Below are 23147 nucleotides of genomic sequence, written 5' to 3'. Positions count from 1 at the left end.
AACTAAGTCCCTGTTGGCTTTTGTTATTGAGATTCCTATGCCTGCTAAGATTCAAGACCCATGGGGCTACATAGTTGATAATTTCTCTGCCTACAACTATGAGCTTTTACATGAGAATTATGGGTCTGGCATTTTCTGTATAGAGGACCAAGGGACATATAACGTAGCCCTTGGTAGCTTGTCCCTTAATGTGATACGGTAATGTTCTTTATCATGCTAAACATATTAGGGGAGTGGCATTTTTCTTCTGCGAATGATGCCACTTTGCGATTTTTTCTTGCTTTAGCTGAGGAACGCCTGCTATATGACCTTCCTAAGACCTTAATGTCTAGTTTAGCACGAGCCCATAGCATGAGGCATAAGTATCTTCTTATGCCTATATTAGTTTGCCGTATTATGCTATGTTTCTTCCCTGTTTTTTGTGCCCGTTTCATAGACTGGGTTGGGGTCGACATTGTGAGACCCACCAATTCTATTATTCGATCTTTCTGTGCAATGACTTGGCAAGGGTGGAGGATACCTCATCAGGTTGCACCTTACACCCCATCAGACCAAGTGGCGCTTAACAGGTTAGCATCCGAAGATGATAAATGGCGGCAAGCTTGGAAAATTATAATGGCATGTCAGGATGCGAAGTAACCTCACTTCTTTATAGAAGAGGAGGATGACGAGTAAACGTTGGAGTGGAGGTAAGTTTTTAGTTTCAGTTAGTGTCTGCTTATGTCCCAAACAATTTAATTCTATTAACCCCATAATGGGTGGAACTCTTATAGAGTTGCGTCAGTTTTTTTATTTCCTATATTAGTATGTTCTAACCTTGTTTTGCAGATGTTCCGAATTTCCGCGGCGTTTCCATGGTATTTTTCTACTCTCTTTATTTAAATCTTTTGGGGTCATAGAAACATGTGTAATTAAGGCATCTATTAGGATATAGATATGTATAATTTGTATTTGTTTTCAAGTTAAAAATTTCAAAAATATAAATAAATAAGTTTATGCTATACACTTAGGAATATTGGTATTGTTTTCTTTCTCTATGCTCTTAACAATCTAGAAGTCTCACGTAGCTTTTGCATCAGAATAATTGTTAGAAACTTAGGTTAATATGTAGATAATAATCTTTGCATCTATCTATAAATATATGACATGAGTATCTATGATTGTTAGCGATAAGTTTGAAATCTAGGATAGAGTACTTATTCTACAAATCTGTGAGAATATAGCCTAAAAGCCTTATATGAGCCGAAACATTTGAGAAATGACACAAAGGGAGAAGTAAAATCCGGATAGAGAAATCACACTTCCACTTGCTTGATTACTATGCCATATCCTAAGCGAGAATTTAGGCCCTCTTTGGATCGATATAGCCAGAAATTCAAACCTATGAGTTATTTTCCGCTAGTCGCCCCTCTGAGCCTTTCTTTAGCCTTCCATAAACCACAATTCCTTTACCCTGTTACAAAAACAAAAAAATAAAAATTCAACTTACCCAATCTAGAATAAGTCTGAGAATAGAATGAGTGAAGAAAGAAGAAGAGAAAAACCTGTGTAAACAAAAATTAGTTAGTTACTTCAAAAAAAGAAAAGAAGTTTCCATCCAAGGAAAAGAAAAAGAAAAATAGAAATAAATAAAAACTCCAAAAATAGAATAAAAGGGAGTCAAAAGCCAAAGAAAAGAAAAAGAAAAATATGGCTAAGGATGGAAACAAAGTATAGAAGCGAAAAAAAATAACAAGGTTTTCTCTAAGTTACATAATATGAAGACTCTATTATCTCAGACTTGTCCTTTTGAATATCCATTTCCTTCCTTCTTAAACCATCTCCTAATCCCAACACCTAATAAAGACCTCTAGCTCAATTAGGAATAGGTTAGTGTGATAGTAAGTGGCAGATGTGTTTGATCGACTCCGGCTTCCTTGTTTGTCATTGAGATTGTAAGGTAAAGTGTGCCCACTACACACTGGAGTAGCAAAACTTGGGCGGAAAAATCAGAGTGGTTTTTGTCTTGACATTTATGTGAGGACCTACTTAAGGACGCTATTCCGAGTTTTCATAAACGAACCTGCTAGGCATTTCATAGTATTACTCATAGTATATATATTTGTATCATAGATAATTGATTATTATGCATATATTAGCTTAGGTTTTTGACTTGGTTATTCTTATTCATTTGCTAGTGAGATGTATAGATAGTTAAGACATGAATGAGGAAACAATAGTTTTATTTCTTAGTCGTTGTAGTATAAATGAAGTTTGTGAGTACCTTCACTAGAAAACTCTCACGAGGCTATAACTCATCCACTAGGGAATTCCTAGTGGTTTAAGGCCTTATTGCATATGGTAAATGCAATCGCTTTCAATAAAACGAGTAGTTAGAACTCCATTTTTGGTCACTTATTCTAATTTCTCATATTTGCTTGAGGACAAGCAAAATGCTGTTTGGGGGTGGTTTAATAAGAGCCCAAAACTGTAGTTCTAACCCCTTAACAATCGTACTTTTAGACCAATTATGTGAATAATAAGTAAAAGTTAATCTCGACACGTGTTTTATGCATTTCAGGCTTCAAAGTCCATTATGTGCATAAATGTGCCACTTTAGCGAGATAAAGGAGCAAAAGTCGGTTGCTAAGGAGTTCTGTGATTAAAGGCCAATTTTCAAGAAGACAAAGCCTCTGTAAAGCCCGGTCAAAAGATGAAAAGTCAAAGTCCACGCGGGCAGAAACAGTGCACAAAGTCAGCAGAACTTCCGAAGACCATATATTTCGACTCAGACCTCGGAATTGGGCCTACCTTATGTCAAAATGACCGGCTCGGAAAGTGATTTCCAATGGTCTAAGCATTGACCCAATCAGAGAAGTAAAAGTGGACAAAAAGTTTGTCAAAGCCAACTCTAGCTGAAGAGGCATTTTTGGACTGAAAGAATTGGGTTTTGGGCCTAATTCTCTGGCCCAAAACATGGCTCCAAGCCCATGCACGATTTTGGATCTGAAACATATAAAAACAAAGAAAATCTTAGTTCTTAATTTATCTAGTTTTATTTAGAAAACTAGTTCCTTGTAATGGTAGCTAGGGTTATATTAGAATAATTTTGATCTAGATTTAGTTTTACATTAATTCATTAGTTAATTCTTGTTCAATTTTAGTATTACATTATTGTTATTCATTTGATTAGATTAATAAAATAGTTTATTATTATTCAATTCATTTTTTGTCATTACATTTATAGATCTAGTTTAAATTCTTGTTGATATCATTTCTTAATTATTAATTAGATTTCAATTATTGTTTGTTAAATTAGTAAAGTTGGAATCTTGATATTATGTTTAGTTTAGATTAATATGGAAATGATTATGAAATGATTCTCGGCTAAACCTCCATTAGGGGTTCAAGCCTTGATGAAAGCTTGATTTGTGTTAGTGCAGAATAGTCGTAATTCCTTTCCACTCTAGAAATGATTAGTCACCATGAGAATGGGTTTAATCGTTCACATGCTAGTTATAATTGGTAGAAATGACATGTGTAATTAGGGATTAGGAAGAACCAATTGTTCTCTGGAAGCGATTCAATTCGGATTTCTGACGATTAGATTCGTTAATTAGCAAGTTAAGTTGAGTTAAGGTGGAATCAAATCCCCCCTAATTCCTTATCATAGAATCAACGTAGTATTCATGTAGTTGAATTATCGTATCTTATTAGTATAAATTGAATCAGTAGTATAATCATAGAATAGAAATTTCACATAACACATTACTCTCACCATTGTTCTTTGTGTCGTTCAATTGAATTTGTTTAAGTCTTGAGAGTTAAGAGTGGAACTAATCCTGACTCTATATATATTGCATGAATCTATATGTGAGAGTAGGAAATAAAATATTGATACCGTAAGAATAAGGTTAGAGTAATCTAATTGAGTTTTTACGGGTTATCATGTGTCATTGAGATTGTAAGGTAAAGTGTGCCCAATGTACACTAGAGTGAGTGAAACTTGAGTGGGAAAATCAGAGTGGTTTTTGTCTTGACATATATGTGAGGACCTACTTAAGGACGCTATTCCAAAGTTTCAAAAACGGACATGTTATTGCATTTCATAGCATAGTTCATTGTATATATGTTTATTCATAGATGATTGATTATTATGCACGTATTAGCTTAGATTTCGACTTGATTATTCTGTATTCATTGCTAGTGAAATGTAGAGATATCTGAGGATAAAGTAGGAAATAGTACTTTTATTTCTTAGTCGTTATAGAATAGATGAAGTTTGTGAGTACCTTCTCTGGAAAACTCTCACGATGCTATAACTCGTCCACTAAGGAATTTCTGGTGGTTTAAGACATTGTTGCATATAGTCAATGCAATCGCACTCGGCGAAAAGAGATTAATTAGAACTCCATTTTTGGTCCCTTATATTAATTTCTCATATTTGCTTGAAGACAAGCAAAATGCTGTTTGGGGGTGGTTTGATAAGAGCCCAAAACTATAGTTTTAACCCCTTAATATCATTATATTTAGACCAATTATGTGTATAATAAATATGAGTTAGTACTATTTACGGGCGTTTATGTATTTCAGACATTGGAGTCAAATATGTGAAGGAACAAGTCACTTTTGCGAGATAAATAAGCAAAGGTTGGTTACTAAGAAGTTCTATGATTAAAGGCCAAGATTCAAGGAGAAAAAGCTTTTTTAAATCCCAGTCAAAGCTGAAAAGTCAAAGTCAACGCGGGCAGAAATAAAGTAGAAAAGTCAACAGAACTTTTGCAGGCCATATCTTTAGACTTAAACCTCGGAATTGGGCCTATTATATTTCAAAACGACCGGCTCGGAAGGTGCTTTCTAACGATCTAGAATTTGACCTAATCGGAGAAGTAGAAGTAGAGAAAAAAGCTATTGTAATCATTTCCAGTAGAGAAACCCTTTTTGGACTTATGTAATTAGGTTTTGGGCTTGATTCAAAAGTCCAAAACATGGCTCCAAAGCCCATGCAGGAAAATGTAGCCTAGCCTCTCTTATATAAAGAGGACTAAGGCATAACTCTTAATATACTTACACTTAGATAGATATAATTAATTATAGCTAAATAGTTAGGATTTAGACTTAGTTATTAGTTTAAACCTTAGTTAATTATTGTTCTTCTGTATTCATTAGATTAATAAAAGTTTATTAGTGTTCTTCTTTATGTCTCCTTATATATCTGTTTATGATAGTCTAATGACATCTAGCTAAACCTCTATTAGAGGGGTTTGATGAAGCTTAATGAAAACTTGATATGTTAGTTAAAATTATTGCTTGGTAAGAGTTTCAGTCTAGAAGGATAGTTGATTCGCCATGAGAATGGGTTGGACTTCCTCACATTCTAATTATTAGTTGGCAGAGATTGCCATGAGTAATTAGGGATCAACATTTAATCTTATTTGATTAGAACTGCAATAATCGATACTAGCATATTAGGAATACATCAAGTGGATTCAAATCTCCCTAATCCCTTCTCCATATTCACATTTAATATTCTATTATCATAGTATAAGTTAAACATCTTAATTAAATTCAATTGCCATATTAGTATAATTCAATTTATTACTCTCAACTATTTTGTTAGTAGTGATTAGACTAGCAGAAACTTACGTTTAAAGGACTAGGAGTGGAACGAATTCTCTACTCCATTTATTGCATGATTCAAGAGAGTAGATAACTTTGATAATCTAGAATGCAATTACTATAATGTTTACTTCTGTTTAAGTTTAATTAGTTAAGTAGGAGTAAACAATAGTTTTTACAATTATCAGTAGCATAGGTCGAGTAAGGGATCGTCCATACCTTAGGATTAGGCAAGTTTCACAACTGGATTTACAACCTTAAATGATTAGTAAGTAGGATTTTAGTTTGTTGCTTAATTAAAACTTGGAATGCAAGTATCGTAATATAACAATGATTGATTTCTATGTAAAATAAACAGGGATAAAGATATAGGAAAAGGGTTAATCAAAATCAAGCAAAATCAGTTTCCAAAGTTAGAGTATCATATCACTACAACTCTAATCCGTCTCGAGTTCATAGACAAACCCGAAACGACATCGAGTAACGATCCCTAGTGAGATGCACTCATCTCTGAGATCATCTCACTAGCATAAGAAGTTGACTTAACATTCCATCTCTGGAATATCACTTCAGCTCCTAGTTTGATTATACACCAGCTGGACAAACCTGAGGGCTAACAGCCACCATAGGGTCTCGCACGAGACTGTCCTGTAATATCATCACTTCAAACTTATTCAGACTCAGTCATTTTGGGACTGGATGCATAATCAAAACCTATTTCCTAAGTAGTGATTTTGGAACATTAACTTGCAACCTGATCCTCACATGAGCATCATTAACCCTCCCCTAGGGAGGATTTTAGCTCATGGTCCTTGGATGGATTGATTGATCTTGATCTATGCAATGAATAAGTAAAAAGAAGTGAATGAAGAACATGAATTTAACTTGAAGAAAAATGATTTTATTTGAAGTGAAATACTTATTGTACCTAATACAAGCTTTAAAAGAAAGGAACTACAATTGTATGAAAGTACAAAACAACAGAATGAAAATGCAAAAATGAAAAACTCTCTTTCTCTAGCCTCCCAACTAATATATATCCCCCCTTTGAATCTCACGTGAAGCCTTTCATTTATAAGTTTTATCCTTTCCTATTTCGAAAAATCCAAGTTTGTCTTTTCATGTATTAATTTGTTTTGCCTTTTCTTCCTTTGCAAACATCAAATCATGTATTAATTTCTTGTTTTGTTTTTTTCTTTATTTGCAAGGTGGCACACAAATGTCTTGCCACTTGTCTATGCATGATGACTCATCATTTCTTGTGTGCCTGCAAAGTGGGTCCACGTGCTGTGTCCAGTGGTGGCCCAGATTTTGGTGTTTACAACTTTCTATCTTTGCGTAGAGCTCATCGCCCTGGTCGTTATGGTAGTTCATTTGCCAAAATCGGCATCCATGTTTGAAAGTTGTGAGCTTCGGAAGTTTGCTGCTTCTTTACATATGGACCCATTCTGCACTGGTTTTGTCCCTTTGGAATCCTCGGCTCTAGTTAGGCATTGTTGGGCTTCACTGGGGCTGAGTGGGAAGACTTCAAGTATGCACAATATTTCCGTACTTTGTTGCATGTTTTATCATCATATTCATGTTAACTGCAAAAACCTGCAAAAGTACAAAAATATAATTATTTCATACGCATAATTAACCAGAATGCTATGTCTCTCGGGGTTTAGTATTAGAGTTTTGGGTGCTTATCAAATATCCACTTACTATCACACCGTCCTATTCCTAGTTGAGCTAGAGGTCTTTTATTATAAATTACGGTGCTAAGGTAGTGGTTTAAAATTAAAGGGAAGGGAAAACGAACTCTGATAAGTTGAGAAATTGGGTCTTCACGATATTTGTAACTAGAGAAGAACCTCGTTTTGTTCTTTACTTCCGAAATTGTGATTCATTCTTTTAGCCCTTTTGCTTTGTGACTACATATGATTTTGAATTTTTGGGAGTTCTAACTTTGCTTTTGTTTCTTTTGATATTGACTCCTTTTGATTTTGAACTTTTGGGAGATTTCGATTTTTGAATCTTTTCTTTCTTTTCTTTTTCCTTTCTATTTTGAAGCTTCTAACAATTCTGTTTTTGTACATGACCTTCTCTTCTCTTTTTACATATCATCCAATTCTCAACTCGTCTCTGTGTAAGCTTTTTATTTTGTGTAGTAATGGTTCAGGAATTGATGGCAAAAGAATAAAAAGGCTTTTAGAATTTGGTGAAGGCTCAAAGGGGGTACCTAAAGGAAAAATTATCTTTTTGGGTTTTTAAAGTTTATTTGACTATATCAATCCGAAAGGGCCTAAATTCTCTTCTAGCATATAGCGTGGTGATCAAGCAAGTGGACGTGTTATATTTCTATCCGGACATCCTTGTGTCATCACTCAATAATCATTCAGTTGAGGCTTTTGGCTAGATTCTCACATGATATGGAATTTAACTGTTCTAACCTTGGTCTTGGAAACTCACTGCTATATACAATCAAATGATGATGCATGTCATTCATGAAAAGGTGCATAAACTATTGTATGTATATTAGTCTGAGTTCGAAGAACTAATCTTTACTATATTGCTATAATGATACTTATAAACCTTTTATTCATTATAGAAAAAGGAAAACAAGACTTTTGGTACTAAACAGAAAAATATTTTTGGTCTTTTCAAAATATTTTAAGAAAGAACGAAATATAGAAAATCTATCTAATATAAGAAATGCTAATAAATAAATGCCTAATTTTTGCAAAATGTTACTATACCACCCCTAAACAGAAATATATTTTGTCCTCAAAGTATGAAGAAAAGAAAAGAGATTACCATAGGAACATGAGCAAAAACGACAGAACCTATACTCTGTTCTTCGTTATGAAAATATACCACCTACAAACAAATTTGGAGCGTGGGTTGATAGAAATAGAACGAGAAATACATGGTTTATCTATAAGGAAAAAAAACGTAATTATTTTAACATGAAATTTTTGGCTTTTTTGAATTTTATTTGGAAAAACATGCATAGTGTAGAAAATAAGAAAAATTTGGGCATGATGTATTTGTATGTTCTTCTGCTCATATACCATAAATCCTCATACATTCTACAAAACACAGATAAACATAACAGATGATACTAAAAAAAACTAAAAGTGTAGAAAATAAAAACAGATACTACAATGACAATAAATTATATATAACTATGCGGACACTAGGGAGTTACCTTGTCAGATTCTGCGCAGGATAACTAACGACGTCGAGATGAACTTAAGCTACTCCTGTATCTCCTCTCTCGGGCTCTCGTAGGTGTAGTAGCATGTGGAACTAACTCGTCTCGCAGCTCCTGAAATATCTGGAGGGTGCTGTCCTGAAAGGTGTGCTGCTCCTGTTGAATCGTAGTCAACTGTTTATATAGTAAGCGTTAACCCTCATGCATGAATTGCAAAGCATCCAAAGGACACGTGAACTGAGACAGAGCTCCTGGAGCAAAGTAGTCCACTGGAGGTGGAGGTGGAGCATCGTCAAAGTTGAGACCATGCTCGTTCTCTTGTACAGCCTCTGGGGACCAGTCGTGCTGAACACAATGAAGGTAGACATGAGTGAATATGGCAGACTTGACTACCACAAAGTTAGTCAGAACTGCTACTCCCCAACTAAGCATGAGCCTAGTTACAAGGGTAGGAAGGAGAGCAGTACTCCGTGTACACTGAGAAAGATGGTCCCACAGGAAAGAAGCAATACAGAACTTGTTATTCTGGGTTTGTAAAATCCAAAGAATGTGAAGGATTGACTTTCTGAGTTCTGAAGGTTTCGTCATCCCCACAAGGTTTTGTGCGATCCACGCTCTTTCTCAGAGAAGTTTGCCTCGCGCAGGTGGAACCAACGACGTACTCGCCTTCTAGCACAGTCACACGCATCAAATCGAACACTGCCATGAAACTGCTGACTCTCGGGTACCTCATGTCGTGCTTCAGTACCCAAAACTGTCCTAACTATCTGCCTAGAGAACACATGAGAGCAACCCAGAAATGTTACGGTAACCAAGCCTTCGTTATCGCGAGCTAAGCCGCGATAAAAAGCTTGAACAAGGGAAGGGGAGTAATGGGTGCTAGGTTTTAGGAAAAGTGGCCTCCAACCTATTCTATAGATTTGTGCTCTGAAGAAAACATAAAAAATCCCCGAGTCAAAGAGATTAGAAAATCTATCTCAGGAACAATCTTTTGATTGGCAGCCATTGGAGGATGTTTTGGTTAAATTGAAGGTGGATATGAGGTGGGGTGAAGGTGGGTGAGTGGCAGTTGAAACTGTTTTTGATTTGGTGAAGATGGAGGCGCAGCGCTGGTTTTGGTAGGCGCGGATGCATGTCGGCTTTAAGTGTGCGAGCTAGGGTTTTGGGTGGAGAAGATGGTATGTCGGGTGGTCGCATGGTTTGGTTATAAACTCGCGTATGACTGTCAATTGTTAGGTTTTTAAGTTTTGAAATTTTTGGCCCAAGCCCATATGAAATGTGGAAATACCAAAGAGGTCTCGTAGCATGTAAAACGCAAATCCTTGCTTCGTTACCAGTCCGATTTAGACAAACGAACTGTCTAAATGATCAGCACAAAAAATCCTATCCAACGGTATATCACATGCTTTGATCCAAGGTTGTATGACATACAAGATGATAGATGAATGTCTTGAAGCGTGAAGATGACATAAGCTATATACACGAATGAGCTCAAAAAACAATAGAGTATGCCAACTTGAAAAAAAAGCACGCGAATAGCGGAATGAATAAAAAAGAGTGTTATAAGAGCAAAGGGAACGGATGGTGGAAAGAATATACAAACTTCAAATGAAAGACTAATTAAATTTTTTTGGATTATAATTTTGAAAAACTGTAAAAATGTCGGTCGTTTTAAGTCAGATCCCCAAGACTCGAGTCAATCCCAACCAGATGGTTTGATGACTCTATGAAGCTGAGCTCTGTGCTTAGGTGTAAGACACATGTAGACTATAAATACTGAGCCTTCGCTTATCGGCTAAAGACCAGGGCAATCTGGTGTTTGACATCTTAAGCACCAGTTCTCCCAGATTGCACGCCGTCTGCGGGCATAAGAACTTTTTCTGCACCAGGTGTGGTGGTGTGAATTGTCTTCAAGATATCATGTTTTATATCAATCGGAAGAGATGCAAAAACTTTTGAATCAGAGGGTACACATTTCTATTGAGCCTTGTTCGATGCAGAAGAACTATCCTTAGACATTTTGAAAGGTTTGTAAAAAGAGGGGGGGGGGGGTGGAGAAAATAAGTTTTTAAAAATTTTAGCAACTGGAAATTTTGTAGAGTTTTGGAAAAGATGGGGAAATTTTTGAATTTTTTGATTCAAAATGACTCTTTTAACTTCAGATTCTCGAAACAATAATAGAGAGGCGCATGATAAAATTAAACAAATAATGGTTTCACTTTGGGTTATACCATTTGCTTAATTCTAGTGGTCGACTCCTCATCGAGTTTTTTTTTTTTTTTTTTTTGGTTTTGTTTTTCTTAAAGGATATCTCTAACAAGATAGAGGGTTTTTGGAAGAAGATAAAATCATACATTTATCTAGTATCATTTTGGTTACTCTGGGATGAAAGATTTTAATTTTTATATCCTCAAGTTTTTGGAAACTATGTCGGTCCGATTGAACCCAATCTAGACAGACAGAGCTTTAGTTATACGAGTTGGGGGATTTACTGTGCAAGACATGAAATGTCCTGACCCGTGCGAATATTGAGGTGATATAGGTGACCCTTAATAAGCAAAACAAATCTCAAACCACCCCTAGTTTGCAATTTTCTAGGGGTTGGTCCGTGTAGAATCCATTGCCTGTTTTGAAACAAAAACACATGACTAGTGTTGTGTTCAGAATCCTCTATTATAACAATCGGAAAAACCATGAACTTTTATAAAAAAAACAAGGAAAAACTACTTTCTAACAAAAAGAGTGCAAAATAAAGAAAAATAAAATTGTATACTTGCTCCATAGAGGTATACTACTCCAAACTACAAGTAAAAGTGCTAACAAGGAATATACAAGTATACATGGACTCAAGGCTCCGGCACTTACAACCACTCACTCCAAGTGGAGTGGTCCGGTTACCTTTTCTGATGTACTCCAAAGAAATAGATGTAAGGGAATGAAAAGGATTGGAAATACATCACGGAATAGAGAATTTAGGTGCTTGTAGCTTCCAAGACTGAGTTCGCTTGTTTAGGATTAGAAATTGCTTGTCCAGGGAACACACCTTTCTGGGCTTTCTCTTAAGTTAGGTGGCTTAGAGATTATTATATGGACACCAAGATTTTAGAATGTTTATGCATCAAGGATAGAATCATTTTAGATGTTTTGTCTAATGGGACATTAGTAGGTTGGGATACTTGTACTAAGTCTCTTTGGTTGTTGATTGGTGGATTTTGGTAGTTCTGGTTAAAGTTGGATGGAACCATTTCTCTATTCTAATTGTTGTAGGTACCTTGTCCTTGTCTGAACTGATTAAATGTATTTTGTGGCTTGACATGATTTGTGAACCCTTGAGGTGGTTGGTTTTGTGGATTAGTATTTCATTAGAAATTTGGGTGTTGCCTCCATAGTGCATTTGGTATATTGAAAGCACATACTTCTTCTAGTTGAAGTGATGTTATGTTGTTGAGCAAGGGACAGTGGGTAGATACGTGATTTAGATCAAAACAGAAAGTGCATGGTGTTATATCGATGTTTATGACTAGTTGGGGAGTATGGTCTTTTTGTTTGGTTGCAAGGGCATATATCTTTCTTGTGAAGGTTTCGATTAGTGTTTTCATCTCTGGATCGGATTTTACCTCAAAGATACCATTGGCTATGGAAGTACTGGGCTGGGATGTTCTGGAATTGTTTGTGTCGCCCCAATAAGAACTCTTTTCAGCTTGGTCTTCTAGAAAGGTTAGAGCTTCTGTAACACCTTTATCTAAAAAGTTTCAATTACTCATGATATCCAGTGTGATTTTGTGTTCTTGGAGAAGACCTTTGAAAAAATATTGGCCAAGAGCGGATTTTTCGAGTTTATGGTAAGGACATGAATGGAGCAGGTTAGAGAATCTATATCATGCTTCAGAGAATGTCTCATTCGGACTCTGTTTGAAGAACTCTATCTTGCTTACTATCTCCTCTATTTTCTTCGGTAGAAAGTACTTCTTCATGAAGGTGAACACTACCTTTTCCCATGTATCGAACTAATCGGGCTTCCGCAATAGAAGCCATGCGTGGCTCTTGCCAGCTAGAGTGAAGGGAAACACTCTCAGTTTAACTTGAACATCACAAACGCCCAGATGATTGAACGTACTGTATATCTCATGTATCTAGTGTAAGTGTTTGTATGGTAACTCGTGTTCGAGACCGTGAAAGATGGGTAAGAGATTGAACACATTAGGTGGGATGCAAAAATCGCTATTCAGCTATGTGAGTCGTATACAATATGGAGGTCCATCTTGTAATGGTGTGTAGAAACTAGAGAGAGGCTCTTCAGCTTAATCAGAAAAGATATTCAAGAAGTAAGTACATGGTTGCCAAGGCATTGTGTGTGTTAGAGAAACATTTTCCACCATCCTTTTTTTATATAAGTATCCACCTTATAGTGCATCTAGCAGATGAGGCGTTGTTTTGTGGACCTACCCAAGATCGGTGGATGTATCCATTCGAACAGTAAATCACTTTTATTTCAATTGTCTTTGACTTTATTTGATGTGTATTTGAACTTAAAATTTACATATGCAAGTTTGGAATATTTCATTCCATTAGGTCGATGAAAGAGTGTAAAGACATTCCTGGCAACAAACGATATGTTGAAGGCTCTATTGTAGAATCCTATCTTGTTGCTGAATCCGTTAGGTATGCCATGGAGTACATGTCCAATCTACGAGTCGATAATCACAAATACAGTCAAGAAGTCTTTTTAGATGAAAATAGCGAGTATAGTGATGAAGGGCCTATGCTAGATGGTAAGGATGTGTCATTATCCCCTCATCAATTTGTACAGATATGTTGATGGGTGTTTTTTCAACTTGAAGTCGAAGAACGCGATACATTCTACAGGTCTGAATTATTGACTATGTGGGCATGGAACATGTTGTGTTATTATGTAGATACTTATATTAAAGCTTGAATGAATAAAATGCAGTGAGCATTGTGACTCGTTGCAATCCGGTTCACATGCAAAATAGAGGTAAAGATACAAACAAATTTCATTGATTGGTTATATAAGAAGGTATTAATTCTTACAAAAACAATATAATTTAGAAATACTAAGATAGTTCACTTACTAGTCATGTTTTTAAATTGTTTTCTTGTGTACTGTTATAGTTGTTGGAGGACAATGCCACGAATTCTATGTTATGGCATTAAGTCAAAGGGCTAACTAAAGCTAAGACATACAAGAAGTACAGCATCAATGATTTTGTTTTCTCTCCCAAGTCTTATGATGATACTGTTACCATCCAAGACAGTGGTGTTTTCATGAGGGCAGTTACTTCTTTTACTACAAGTAGGAAAGATAGGAATCATATTGATGCGACAACGATGTGGTACAAGGTCATTAAACAGATAATTGAAGTAGACTATATCGTCTTTCAAGAGGTGGTCTTTTATTGCGATTGGGTGAGGGTGGAGGACAAGACTAATTGCTGTAAAATCTGTCCAACCTCAGGCTTGCTGATGGTCAACCTTAACAAACTAAAAAGTTCAAGTAACTTTTTGGATGAGCCAGCCATTCTTGCTCGAGAGGCATATCAAGTGTTTTATTCACAAGATTTGAAACATCATGATTGGTCAGTGGTTATACATTCTCCAAGGCAGTTGACTTGTTGAGTGGATGAACTAGATGTACCAACTGACTTCCAATCTACTCTTATAGACAAACCCAATTTGAACCCCTTTCTAGAAAGACGACGTAACTTAATGTCTAATATAACTTTTTGCTATGGATGCATCTATTTGTGTTTAGTTTTATATTATGTGAATTATATGATTTTGTGCGGCAAGTTTGATAATTGTACGCTGTAATTTGATGGTTGTGCCTCAAAGTTGAATGCGATTTGTTTTACGTTTTGAAGTGTAGTGATTTCACTTAAAGATTAACATATGTAGTACCTACTATATGCATTTAGTTGTCACTATTTGCAGGATAGTTTAATGGCATCAAGTAGTCAATCTTCAGGCCCTAGTGCCTTGCAGCCACCCCCATCAGGTCAAGTAACACCCCCAGTAACATCTGAATCATCTAGTGCACCTTCATCAGTTAAGGCTAAGATGCTTGTCTTGGTGTCTAGTAAGGGCATTGTTGTTGGTCCTTATGGGGCAAAATGGGCAACCCGCTTGGAGCATTTTATTCAAACAACCATCCCTTTGAATTACAAGGATTGGAGGCATGTGAAACAAACCTTTAAGGATGCAGTGTGGGACGTTTTGGTGGTAACATTCTATTCTTGTTGATAATGTTATCATTTAAACTTTACCAAAAATAAATTTCTAACTATTATAATTCTTGATAGGGTGAGTTTGAATATGATGTGCCCATGGCTTTGGCTTATAAAAATCTTCAGAGGGAGTTTTCCTGTAAATTCAAGACTGCAAAATGCAACTACTGAAAACAGATCATAAATAAAGCCTTAAGCAAGGAAGCTATTATTGTCGCTTGTCCTGATGGTATGAATCAACCATTTTGGGCCGAGTTTGTGACCCATGAATTTAGACATGAGGTCGTACGAAGGAATGTAATAAATGCAGCGCAAATAGGAAAAAGAACACCATTGGTCATACTCTTGGGCGACAAAAATATGCCCAAATGCGTTACAAGAAGGTACCGTCCTATCTTAATATCTTTATTATTGGAAGTGGTTTGTAGTAACATTTGATATTCTTTTGTCTAGAAACAAAAGAATCCAAATGTCAAAGTCCGTAGAGAGGACCATTGGCTAACAGGTCACGAGAGTCGTGATGTTTCTATTTTGGAGAGTGCTCATGTAGCATATGTAAATATTTATACTTGTTACATTTAAATGTGTTGAGGACGATAGTAAAAATTCTTGAATTTAATCATGTATCGCTTGGTGAATCTTTAATCCCAAAATGTATATATACATGAGTGTCTCTATTTGGTTGTGCTTGTTATTTCAGGAACAAGTGAAGGATGTTAAAGAAAGGAGAGCTACTGAAGCAAGCATTAGGGGAGAGAATTGATAAGGTTATATACTAAAATCATTACTTTTGTATTAACTCTAATTCTTTATATTTTGAATGAGAATCATATGGGCAAATGTTATGCATATTAGTTATATGCATGTGTCTAATACTTTATGTTATAGATGATATGGTGTGGACACACAGAAGATCATATCATCAGTACCTTATAAAGTATAAGTAATCGTTCACAACCTAGATGGATTTGGACAAACCATTGGTACGGTTGTAGTATAATCTGGTATTAGTCTATCTTGACTATAGGATTACACTAGTACACTTTGTGTGTATTGAACAGGACCAAGTAAGGTTATTTCTCTTTATACTGACTATATAAGAGAACAAACGCCTCTGTTATTATGGATGCTTGTCCTCTTAATCCGAATATAATAACGGGCACTTACGTGCATTGTACATTGCTTTAAATCATCAATGAGTGAGATTCATTTGTGAATCAACAAACTCGATGGATTGGGTAATGACATTGTATGTAAAGTGTGTTGTTGATTATAAAAGGAATCTGTGTCCCGTAAGAAGTCGGGCTAATGATGTCCCCTTGAGGAGCTCATAAAGATTGTCATGTAAACCCTGCAGGTGGATTTGATCTGACATGACAATGAGGTTAAGTGGTACTACTCAAGGACATAAGCAGTTGATTAATGTAGTTGTCAGTAACTTGACTTAATCAACGGGCATTTGATATCTTAAACACGGGGAGATCAATGAGCATATAATATGGAGCCCATAAACGCTGACACGTAATTTGGGATTAGGGTGGTAGTGCAACAATGGCCTTTAGTGGAATAAGCCATTTGTTGACGGACTTGGGCCGTGTGTTCTAGGCGAACATGGGAAGCCCAAGCCCGTCAGGAGGCCCAACCCTAATTTCTCCTCATGGTCCCTATTGTAGCCTATAAATAGAATCCCTTCTCTCCTGGTCGTTTTTTACTACTCATCTAGATTGAAAAGAGAGGCAAGAAAAGATAGATCCAAAATTGGTTCTAGATTTGTGAGAAAGATGGGGGTTGGTAGATCGTTGTCCACACAACGTCCAATCTATTGAAAGGAATACAACAGAAGATTAAGAGGTTGATTATTGATTTTATAGCTATTGGATTCTCAGAGTTATCAAGAAGCTGATCTAAAAGGTATGTTTTCCAATCCAAAATTGTGAGAACCATTAATTCCGCTGCGCATGATTTTCACGGTTTGTAGAAATATTCATTCTGAAATAACAGTTCCTACAAGAATGGTATTGACGAGATCGTAGACCTTGAAGGCGATGTACTAGTTGAAATCTTTGGGAAGGACAATAAAGGGCGTACTCGTGCTCTTGGCTCTCAAATCTCACCGAAATAAGTTGAACATGCTGTGGTTGGTGAATACTTACTTAACAAAGTATTGGCGTCATCTGCTAGTGCTAGTCCCAGCGTCGAGAAAGAGTTAGCTGAGGTTAAAGCTTCCCTAGCCAGTAACTAACTTGTTGATGGTAAGTTTGTAACTTCTATAATTAGGCATACATATAACTTGTATTTTGCCTTATACATGTGTTTTCTATTATCACAGACTCATATTGCACCGGGAATTGTCCCCCCACAGTCTGCGATGAATGCACTTAATGGTTCAAACTCACCTTATCATCAATCTCCAATTTCTCATCAAAACTTGGCTTCTCCTTTTGAGGCGACAAGTGCTCATGTAGGATTGTCTAACAAGCCTAAAGTTACCTTATTGGACAAAGAAGGTAATGAAGTAGCCAAGGGGTTTGTGGTAACTGATCCTATTCACAAAGATATTTGTCATGGCAGAAAAGTGCTTAGAGGTGAGAAAAAGATTAATATTGATGAAGTGCTTATGGGTGATGCGTTAGTCTATGATGGTCCCCAGTATGGAAATAAAACCCTTCATGGTTTTGTTGCTAGAGGGTGGTTGATTTGGGCTGTTGGACGGTTGAAATATGATTAAGAATGGTTGATTAGTGCTAATCTTTTTGGACATATTGTTTAGCAAAAAAATTTGGACATATGGGTTGACAGAAACAGTAAGTATGGTTAATGTTCTAGTTGTAATTTTGTAATATTTTTGGGCATATGTGCTCACAGAAGCATTAAGTATGGTTAATGTTCTTGTAATTTGGTAATCTTTTTGGGCATATTGTATAAAGGTTCTAGTTGTAACTTGCTGAACTATTTTGGATATATATGTGTAATCTTTGCTATTATTGAATGTATTATATATATGCTTGTTTGTTTTGCAGGTTTGTGAGTATTCTAACCCCTTTTTAACTCCGCCAATGCAAACTTGTGAAAGTCCTTGCATTGTCGGTTCCCAACCCGAATAAAGGAGGAGGAAGAAGGCCCTCTTGGAAGTCTCTTTCTATACAAAGGTAGACGTGTGTACAATATGTTTGGCTAGTGATCCATTTCAAGAAAGCTTTCGGTGTTGGTCACTTTTCAAAGGTAAACACACCTTGTCTGATTTTGTTGGTATTTATTCAGCACATAGGCTTTTAATTGCTATATCTGAGATGTATTTGATGAACTTGAGTGTAGGCATTGAAAGGTAGTGGATGTGATACTATCTCTCTGTACAATGCTAGCAGGTGATATTCCTTCTTTTTTTTTTTTTTTTTTTAATTGAAGTTCTAATTTGTTTCAGTTTTAATTGCATTACACTATAAAACTTTTACAGGTTTATCTTGTAGACGTACAGTTTTAGGCATAAAGTTTGAAACTTTTAATTGCATGACATTCCTTCTCTTGTAGACGTAAAGTTTGAAACTTTTCAACACTGTCAATGTCAACCTTATCCTTAGTTTTAGGCTTTGGAGGTTCAAAGGGGCATGTCAGGATAGCAATCTTAGCGTTTCGAATTTTCTTTGGCATCTGGGGATGACTCATATCTTTCTCAACGATAATGTCATTAATCAACTTGGTATCTTCTAACTTTCCCCCAACTTTCCCTTCCAATTTGATCAAATTTGAGTTGACATCCCTCCTCTCTAAATCTACAACAACCACAACTGCTTTAACAACAATCTCGGTCAAAGTGTGCTTGCATCCATTGACACTGCAAGAAAAAACAAACTTGTCATTAGTCTAAATCGTAATCTCTTATGACTGATGATAAACGGTAATTTCAGGTTTATTGTCCTTTAAGTCCGAAGTCCAAAGTCCAAAGTCAGTAAACGTCCGATTAGTCAAGTTACCTTACTCACGTGGGTTGGTAGGATAGGTCGAGTAACGGATCGTCCATACCTTAGGGCTCAGCAAGGTTCACAACTGGATTTACAGCTTTTAGTGAGTAGGATTTTAGGTTATTTCTCTGGTTTTGTTAAATTAACGGTAATACAAGTAACGTAAAATTACAACGATTTATTTCTACGTAAAATAAATAAGGATAGAGATACAGGAAAAGGGTTAATCATCATCATGCAAAATCAGTTTCCAAAGTTAGAGTACCATATCACTACAACTCTAATCCATTTCGAGTCCATAGACAAACTCGGAACGGTGTCGAGTATCGATCCCTAGTGAGATGCACTCATCTCTGAGCTCATCTCACTAGCATAAGGAGTTAAACTAACATTCCATCTCTAGAATATCATTTCAGCTCCTGGTTTGATTCTACATCAGCTGGACAAACCTGAGAGCTAACAGCCACCATAGGGTCTCTCGCGAGACTGTTCTGGAGCATCAGCACTCCAAACTTGGCCGGACTCAATCATTTTGGGACCAGATGTATAATCTAAACCTAATTCTTAAATAGTGATTTTCGAACATTAAATGGCAACTTGATCCTCACATGAGCATCATTAACCCTCCCCTTAAGAGGATTTTAGCTCATGGTCCTTGGAAGGTATCTTGTTGTATACAATGAATAAGTAAAAAGAAGTAACTGAAGAACAGGAATTTAACTTGAATGAAACTAGATTTTATTAAAGTGAATAGTTGCAGTACTTGATACAAAAGCTTGAATGAAAAGCTACTTAAGGAAATAAAACAACGGAAGGAAATGAAAGCATGTAAAGTCATAAAGTTTAACTCCTTTTCTCTCATATCAGCAAATATATATAACCCCCTTTACGTGAAGCCCCTTTTAATTTTTGTTTTGTCTTTTTCCCATTACCAAACTTTGTATTAACAAAGTTTGTATTTTCTTGTTTTAATTTGTTTTGTTTTTTCCTTCATTTGCAACATCAAATCATGCATTAAATTTTGTTTTGTTTTTTCTTTATTTGCATGGTGGCACACAAGTGTCTTGCCACTTGTCGATGCATGATGACTCATCATGTCTTATGGGCCCGCAGAGTGGGTTCACGTGCTATGTTCAGTGGCGCCTCAGATTTTGGCATTTTTACAACTTTTGAGTAGAGCTCGTTGCCCTGGTTGTTTTGGCAATTCACTTGCCAAAATCGGCGTCCAGGTTTGAAAGATGTGAGCTTCGAAAGTTTGTTGCTTCTTTACACGTGGACCCGTTCTGCACTGGTTTTGTCCCTTTAGAAACTTCAGCTCTAGTCAGGCTTTGTTGGGCTTCACTGGGGCTGAGTGGGAAGACTTCAAGTACGTATAATATTCCCGTGCTTTGATGCATGTTTTATCATCATATTCACGTTAACTACAAAAATTTGAAAAAGTACAAAAATATAATTATTTCATGATTATTAAACACATAATTAAACAAAATGCTATGTTTCTCGGGGTTTAGTATTACATTTTTGGGTGCTTATCAACTGATTACTATGTGATGGAGATATAATAGCTTACTTTACATCTATGAAGATAAAGTCATCATGCAAGTCTGAACCAAAGGCTCAATATTCATGGCATAAAAAACAAACTTCTGTGCAATGTTCTCTTAATGTTCAACAGATATCCTATAAGCCATTTCATAGCCTTCTGCTATCCGAATAAGATGCACACCACGTTCTAATAGTCTCTCAGCCTACTTTAGAAGTGCACCAGCCATGACAACAACTCCAGTAATCCCTTCACCAATTTCATAATCTTGACTCCTAGACAACTCAACCATCAGTTTTGCTATTTGATTATCAACATCCATCTGCTCCAAGATTGTCGCACCATCATTGGTTGTATTCATCGAATGCCAGCGCCATTTTGTAGATCAATCTAGAGAGATGTGATGACTGGAAACGATGATTAATGAGAATACATTTTTCAGGAAACTACTCTCTCTCTCTTTCGCTAGTGTTTTGTGTGTTTCGACAAAGGGCTTCTTACATAATATCTAATCTTCTTGTTTAAATTTCTCAAGACTTGTTATTACTGTATGGCATGTAGTTTTTCCCTCTGTCTAAGTGAGCTCATGCACCTTAGACATTATTGAGTGCAAATACATTTTTTTTGTTCACTTTGTTCTTCACATCTACTTAATTTTTTAACTGTATAGATACTTATGAGTGCTCCTTGCCCTGTAGCTCGTTCTGGACTTAAACGAGACTCTAGTATGTGCTTACGAGACATCTAGCTTGCTCGTCATTCTTCGCAGCGAGGCTACAGATGCAGGACTTAGTTGGTTTGAGTTGGAATGCGTATCTTCAGACAAGGTTTGCCTTTTGTACTTTCTAATCTGGTTTACTTGTTAATAACTTGTTTTCAGAATGAAATCCCACTTAAAAGATTATTTATATATAATTGAAGGAGTATGACGAAAAGCCTAAGGTGAATCATGTCACAGTGTTTGAATGTCCAGGTTTGGGAATTTTTTTAAAAGAGACAAGTGAATTTGCAGATCTTGTGCTCTTCGTTGCTGGTCTTGAAGGTTTGCATTTTTGTCCAATATTCTTATGAACTTTTCTCTATAGCATTTTCTTTAATTCATTTGATTTATTGTCTTTAGGTGTCCTACATATTATGCTAGACCACTAGTTGACATAATAGATTATGGGAATCGATTTAGCCTTCATCTTTATAGGCCTTCAACTACCAACACGTAAGAGTTCTTTCTCCTCTTCCCCCTTCCCACTGTAACCTGCTTGAATGATAGATTTCATTCCAGCTGTCATTTTAAAATATGCATTTGTTGATAGTACGCGTTTATTTTCTTTTTTCTTGTTGTTGTTGTTCATAGACAATCAGATGACTTGGTGCACATTCTTGCTTGTCATTTGATTGATCATTGATTTTTAAACTCAGTTGTGTTCCTTTTTTCTTCTCAAGAAACTGATGTAACTTTCAAATCGACTTAATATTCCCTTAAAGACGACAAAGAATGCAACAAACTAGATGCTTTGTGTAGACAGTAGACCACTCATAAAGTAGCCACTAGAGATCCATTTGAACCTTCCACCTGTTTTATGGATCACACTTTTGGTTTGAGATATTGATCATTTTAAAAAGGGCCAAGCCAATGGACTCAACACGTGTGTGTTTTGGATAGTCATTTTGATACATAATGTAAATTCCTGAAAATGGGTGACTATGTGGGGTCGTCTCCAATGAAATGGAGGTAATAATAATACTTAAAAGGGATTTAAGTTTATGGATATGAGCTAATTAATGTAATTGTCTTTGTTGATTTCTCTGGGACGACAAAGTCAGAACTGCTAAATTGCTACTTCCTAGAAAATCATTATCAACTTTTTCTATTGCAGAATCTTTTCTAATTTCTTGATAGTTGATAGGAAAACTGTATTTTTAAACATTGATGAAATGAATACCAATTTACATGCTTTGCATTCCAGGTCACGATTATGAAAATATGATTCATGTTTGTCAAGTAATTTACTCTGTAAGTGCATATCAAGTGCTGAGAGAGAAAGGTTCTAATGTTTCAATTGTGCAATTTTACTTATGCTTGCGTGACCACTTTTTCTTACATCTTGGTTCTTTGCAGGCAATATTTAGTAGCATAAAATCTCTAATCACTAAGGATATGAGACCCATTCTACAACCACAGGTGCATTATTTTTTCTCAGAATGTTGATCTGATTTGTTCTTGTGTTTTTGCTCGCTCTTCTAAAGCTCCACATTACAAAACTACAGACAAGAAGCTCCAACATCCAATTTCATAAGGAGCAAGTACAATTCAGGAAAAGTATGTTCTTGGGACTTTATTGAATTTGAAGTATGGTGCAAGTCTCTTTACTAGCTTGCTTCACAACCTGAAATATAGGAACGTCCAGACAATGTAAACTTTTAGAATGGGAAACATACCGTGGTAGTTGAAAGGAAGGTAGGAGTCTTGTTTGCAAAATATTCAATCCTTCTTTATCTCTCATATATGGAGGGAAGGCAACACTGTTGCATATAAGGCAGCCAAGCTTGCAGTTGGTTTGGGAGTTAATCATAGCTTTGTTTATAGTGACAAACCTCCATGGCGGCCA

General features: G+C 36.1%; 1 protein-coding gene and 1 pseudogene across 10 annotated transcripts; one reads left to right on the top strand and one right to left on the bottom strand.

Annotated features, from left to right (window-relative positions):
• Positions 1-18516: 18516 nt before the first annotated feature.
• On the bottom strand, positions 18517-19298 carry LOC147497228 (T-complex protein 1 subunit epsilon pseudogene; annotated as a pseudogene).
• Positions 19299-20602: 1304 nt separating this feature from the next.
• LOC147497227 (uncharacterized) lies at positions 20603-23139 on the top strand. 10 transcript variants are annotated; one of them, XM_086562519.1, is made up of 6 exons: positions 20603-21368; positions 21515-21583; positions 22506-22552; positions 22658-22720; positions 22807-22858; positions 22937-23139. In XM_086562519.1, exons 1-6 carry the CDS (start codon positions 21350-21352, stop codon positions 22987-22989), a joined length of 303 nt encoding a protein of 100 aa, XP_086418645.1. In that variant the 5' UTR covers positions 20603-21349; the 3' UTR covers positions 22990-23139. The 10 variants fall into 10 exon arrangements, 3 of the variants coding, with proteins under 3 accessions (XP_086418645.1, XP_086418644.1, XP_086418647.1); XM_086562518.1 differs by having other exon boundaries at positions 21500-21583; XR_015196721.1 differs by lacking the exon at positions 22506-22552 and adding an exon at positions 21662-21754 and having other exon boundaries at positions 22807-23139.
• Positions 23140-23147: the final 8 nt, after the last annotated feature.

The sequence above is a fragment of the Coptis chinensis genome, chromosome 5 (assembly GCF_015680905.1).
Source record: "Coptis chinensis isolate HL-2020 chromosome 5, ASM1568090v1, whole genome shotgun sequence".
In the NCBI taxonomy this organism is placed as follows: Eukaryota; Viridiplantae; Streptophyta; class Magnoliopsida; order Ranunculales; family Ranunculaceae; genus Coptis; species Coptis chinensis.
Note: the sequence above shows the minus strand (reverse complement) of the source record. Positions and strands in the feature narration are given on the sequence as shown.

Coding starts and splice junctions, on each gene's coding strand:
- LOC147497227 (XM_086562518.1), top strand. Junction 22,721..22,806: donor GACCCATTCTACAACCACAG/GTGCATTATTTT, acceptor ACAAAACTACAG/ACAAGAAGCTCCAACATCCA. Junction 22,859..22,936: donor GCAAGTACAATTCAGGAAAA/GTATGTTCTTGG, acceptor CCTGAAATATAG/GAACGTCCAGACAATGTAAA.